Source organism: Pygoscelis adeliae, unplaced genomic scaffold, assembly GCF_000699105.1.
Source record: "Pygoscelis adeliae isolate BGI_AS28 unplaced genomic scaffold, ASM69910v1 Scaffold38, whole genome shotgun sequence".
Taxonomy (NCBI): Eukaryota; Metazoa; Chordata; class Aves; order Sphenisciformes; family Spheniscidae; genus Pygoscelis; species Pygoscelis adeliae.
Window position 1 is genome coordinate 2,390,897 of NW_008825614.1, and position 4,697 is coordinate 2,395,593.

Genomic DNA, 4,697 nt, shown 5'->3' on the forward strand with positions numbered 1-4,697 from the left:
TCAGACGTGAATTAGACACCACATGGGGCTAGGAAGGAATGCTGAAATTGATCTCACATAACTGAGCCTTGCTTCAGAAGGGAAAAGCGGATAAAGCCTGCTCACTTGGTTAATTCTAGGAAGGGTGTTATGAGTCTGTATAGATACCATGGACTACGGAAAGTGTGGTCTTTATTGTCCTGTCACTGGAGGATGCATTGGTGGAGTTGCACCGGAAGCACAGATCTGAGGAGGAGAAAGAGACAGTCCCAGTGAAAGGACTGTCAGGTGAAGCTGGAATACAGTGCAGTGGCGTTTATAGAGCTTCTCATCTTCGCCAACTGCTAAGAAAGTTCAGCGAGGTTTTAAGTGGTAAAAACTTTCAGCACCCTTAAGCGCCTGGTGTTCCCTTGCTCTCCTCCTTTTCTGGTCTGTGGCGGTTTGCTTTGGTTCTGGGAATGTTTAAACAAACATCTCCTGAAACGTCATATATAGGTTGAGATTGCGCGCAGAAACTCTGAGAGTGCCCCTCATTCCCCTGGTAAGTAAATACAGCCTGTGGAGGGCAAAACTGTGCCAGCGTGACACTGACTAGTGCCTTGCACAGCTGTCCTGCTGAGATGAGTGAGACTACTTCAGCGGCAGGGAGCTGCTCGGGCCGAATGCTGGAATCTGGGCCTCCGTTTTGGGGGCTAGAAAGAAAGGATCCTAAGACTGATGCAGAGTGATATCCCAGGAGTTTTATGAATGGAGGAAGTAGTCTGTTTCAGAAAACACCGTTTCCTGAAGGTGGGGTACTCAGAAGAGAACCTTTCTCAGTGCGGTCTCTGTGACTCCCTGTCCCCTATGGACAAGTGTGACAGAGAATGTCTATCATGGGGCATAATGAGGCAAGATATGCAACTGTGTGTCTCTGGTATCCCAGTGGTGTGATTAGCTCTTGATAATTACATCCCTGGCATACTCTTATGGGTTCAATAAACAGGTTTTTATTTTGTTAAGAGAAAGGATAGATTCAGCAGTTTAGTGCTGATCAGCACTTCCAGATAAGACATATAGTTCACATGGATTATAAAACTACTTTGATTGAGGAAGAATGCTGATAAAAGTAACAGGTAAATTAATCTTGGTTAACCCACAGTCCCAGAACAGAGGAGGGTGGTTAGTTATAGCAAAAAGCCTGAAATATCTTCCAAAGTATTGATTCAAACAGCTAGAGAGAAGGCAGCATGCATACTAACAAACTTAAACAAACAAAAATTCACTGTTGTTGCATAAATCAACATGACCATGCTGAACAGCGGTGCTGACACTGTTATAAACAGCTTCCATGACCAAATGGTGCAGCTGTTCTTGCCCCACTGAAATTAAGATCAAATGGGATTTATAGAACTCCTCATCTTCACCATCAGCTAAGAAAGTTGAGAGAGAGGTTTCAAGAGGTGTAAACATTCAGATTGGCGTGCACATGTGTTTTAACGTAATTCTCTTCTCTGAAACAGTAGGAAGTTTGAGGACACGATGAAGCTCAGAAGCGCACCTGTTTGGTGCTTTTTTATGCTATTGCACTGGTTTACATCCTTCTGCTTATACTGTAAGGCAGGCTTGAGATCTGGTACAGTTTTTCTACATGCTTAATAATTTCAGCATCCAAAGTCCAATCTTTCAATTCTTTGTTAAGAAAGGCTTATTATAGCTGGCAGCAGAAAAAAACCCCACACTGCCAGTATTCTAAGTGGCAGTATTTGTGTAGATGTTCTTCCGTGTTTTGATTGAGATATGCATGGAAAGGTGCGTGGGTGTTGGCAGTTACTTGCTGACTTGATTTCTCTTATTTATCATACCCAGCTGGGGCTTTCTAAGAGCCAAGGCCCAGAGCATACGGCGTCATGACTGGATGTTGCAGTTTAACATAAGCTTCTCATTTGTTTTTAAATCCTTTACTGCATCATCCAGAGATAAGGACAGAAGTGTCCTCTTCACGGGAGGAACATCTCTAATTTCCATGTGCTACTTGTTCCTGTACTGCTGAGAACACCCTACTTATCGCAACTACAGAGGTTGTCTTAAGCTCTTTCTCCAGACTTTTTAATGTTCACATACACAGACTTTGTAATCTGTCCAGCTGTATTAGAGGTTTTTTGAACAAGTGGTGGCTATTAAAATACACTTGTGGTCCCTATTCTCATAGTATCCAAATTCCTTGGGATGCCTAGTCTGTGATTTAGGGCCATATTCTTTTTTAGGAGGATCAGAAGCATGAAGACATAGAATAGTTGCCTCAAATCATGTTGGAAATTTGAAACAGAGGAAGGACTTGAATGTGAATCTTTTCACTCACTGGACTGGTGGATAAAGAATAAACGAGTCTATTATCTGTGTTACATCTGTTCCCTATGAGCTGCTGTAATACTTCTTCACTTGCTGTTATTAAATATAATTAGTTCATGTTGAGGAAATTGCAGTAGATCTCCACTTGTTGTGTGTTCTTTGTTACAGGAGTCAAATATTTTGAGTCCAATACAGGATGGGACCAAAAAACCCCAAATAGACAGCAATAAAAGCAATAACTACAATATTGTTAAAGAGGTTGGTATATCTGCTAAGAAACTTGCTTGATATATTTGTTTGATAAGTAGATTTAGTAATTATTTTGAAAGAATGTATTTTTGTTTGTTTTTGTGTGACTTGACTGCTTTGCTTGCTTGCATGCTTATTTATTTGTTTGTTTATTTATAGATTTTGATTCGACTCAGCAAACTTTGTGTTCAGAATAAAAAATGTCGGAATCAACAGCAGCGATTGCTGAAAAATATGGGCGCCCACTTGGTAGTCTTGGACCTTCTGCAGATACCCTATGAAAAGGTTATTCTTACAATTGTAGTGGTAAAGAACATGAACTCAATAAAGGGAAAGGCCTCAAAAGGCCCAAGAATCAATGTGAATATTTTTTTTTAACTCAATTCAGTCAATTATGGTACAAATTTGAAATGATGATGCCATTTTCTACCTTAAGAATAATGGGTTTGGGCCTAAGTTTAAATATGGCTGCCTGCATAGAACAGGTTTTATTAAGAACTTAATGTTTACTGCCTCAGGTACCTGGATGCCACTGCGCTATCATCCCAATCCTGAAATAGGCAAACCTTAGATCTGCAGTCACTGCACAGTAAGAAGTGTTGATTTAATGGAGCTCCTGGCAGGGTATCTAAATTCCACTGTTGGGCACTGATGTGAGTGCTATCGTAGGTACATAAGATGGACAAAAAGCTTTCAAGGATCAAGTCTGAAATAATTTCTTCGTTTCTGTGGTGGAAGCCTCTAACCTAGTTCCACTTGCAAGTTTTTCAGAAGATAAAGTGATTTTGTACTGATTTAGTGGCATTGAGCCTACAAATGAATGATCTAGATAGCCTTTTAAAGAGCACATCTTTCTATATCTTACAGGAAGCATTGAGAGGAGATAAAACCTCTTCTGGGCTACATTTTCCTTAGTGTTACACGCTAATGTTACGATATAGACGCTGGGTTCAGCTGCCTTCAGTAAAATAGTCCTTGTCTGTATAGGTGGTTCATCGAACGATAGTTAGAGTACTATATGAGGAATATAAAATGGGGATGAAACTAGGCATATATTTGTGGGGGGGTATGTGTATGAACATATATATTCATGTAGGTGTACACACATGAGCACACATACATCTGTTTCTATATGTAGCTATATAAAAGCCAAAGCTTTTCAAAAGCTTAAAATCAGTGCAGGCTAGAGAGCTTTTTTTGAATATCAAGCCACTTAGCACTTTTTTAAACTAGGAAATTACAACCATGCATGAGGAAATCTTACTTTGAGTTTGTGCTCTTACCTGTGACTCCCTATGGTCGAGTCGATTCAGAGTAAGGTACAGCCACTGATGGACTCTGAAGGAAACTAGATCAGCTGCTTTTGCCAGAGGGAGAATTGGTTTGTTCCTGGCTGAACTCACGTTGTGCGGTTTTAACAAGTATGTTTAGGTACGCCCAGCTGATTTCGTTTGTCTTTTCTTTCTGCAGAGCGATGAAAAGATGAATGAAGTTATGAATCTAGCCCACACTTTTCTTCAGAATTTCTGTCGAGGAAATCCTCAGAATCAAGTTCTTCTCCACAAAAATCTCAACTTGTTCTTAACTCCAGGGGTAAGTATTTAATTTTAAGGAGAATATTATAACTGGAAGTAAATTTGGACTTGCTGAAAAATGACAGTGCTAAATAAATAATTTCATTAAATTATGCCCTCTCTGCTTTCTCTTCTCTCTCCTGTCTTTTCTCCCTTATCGTTGCTCTTTGTGTCATTGTTTTTAATGTTGCCATTTTAAAAGTGGAAAACAATATTACCTGTGGGGTTTACTGGAAGTCTCTATGAACATGTGTCAGATCATCACATCATGTTTAGCTTGACTCTGATCGTATTCATCCTAACTCGCTCACAGATGGACTATAAGTCAAGGTAGAAGATGCTGTGACTATGCTGTCATGAAGCTTGTGTGACAGCAGAATCAGACCCATACATTTTTGTTGATGATACTTCCATTTGATTCAACTAATCTAAAATTTGATCTTTTATTAAATCATTGTGTTTACAATAAACTTCTTTGTCATGGTCCCTTTGTGTATATATTGTGTGGGTTTACAGATATAGTCATATAGAATGACACCTTGCTCAGTGGCAGATCTACTGAGC

General features: G+C 39.7%; 1 protein-coding gene across 1 annotated transcript in view; it reads left to right on the forward strand.

Annotated features, from left to right (window-relative positions):
- Nucleotides 1-4,697, forward strand: part of ITPR2 (inositol 1,4,5-trisphosphate receptor, type 2) — a 234,126-nt gene that overhangs the window by 82,241 nt on the left and 147,188 nt on the right. The window contains exons 27-29 of the mRNA XM_009332815.1: nt 2,479-2,568; nt 2,719-2,844; nt 4,030-4,152. Coding sequence (XP_009331090.1) covers nt 2,479-2,568; nt 2,719-2,844; nt 4,030-4,152 — 339 coding nt within the window. The remainder of the gene's footprint in view (nt 1-2,478; nt 2,569-2,718; nt 2,845-4,029; nt 4,153-4,697) is intronic.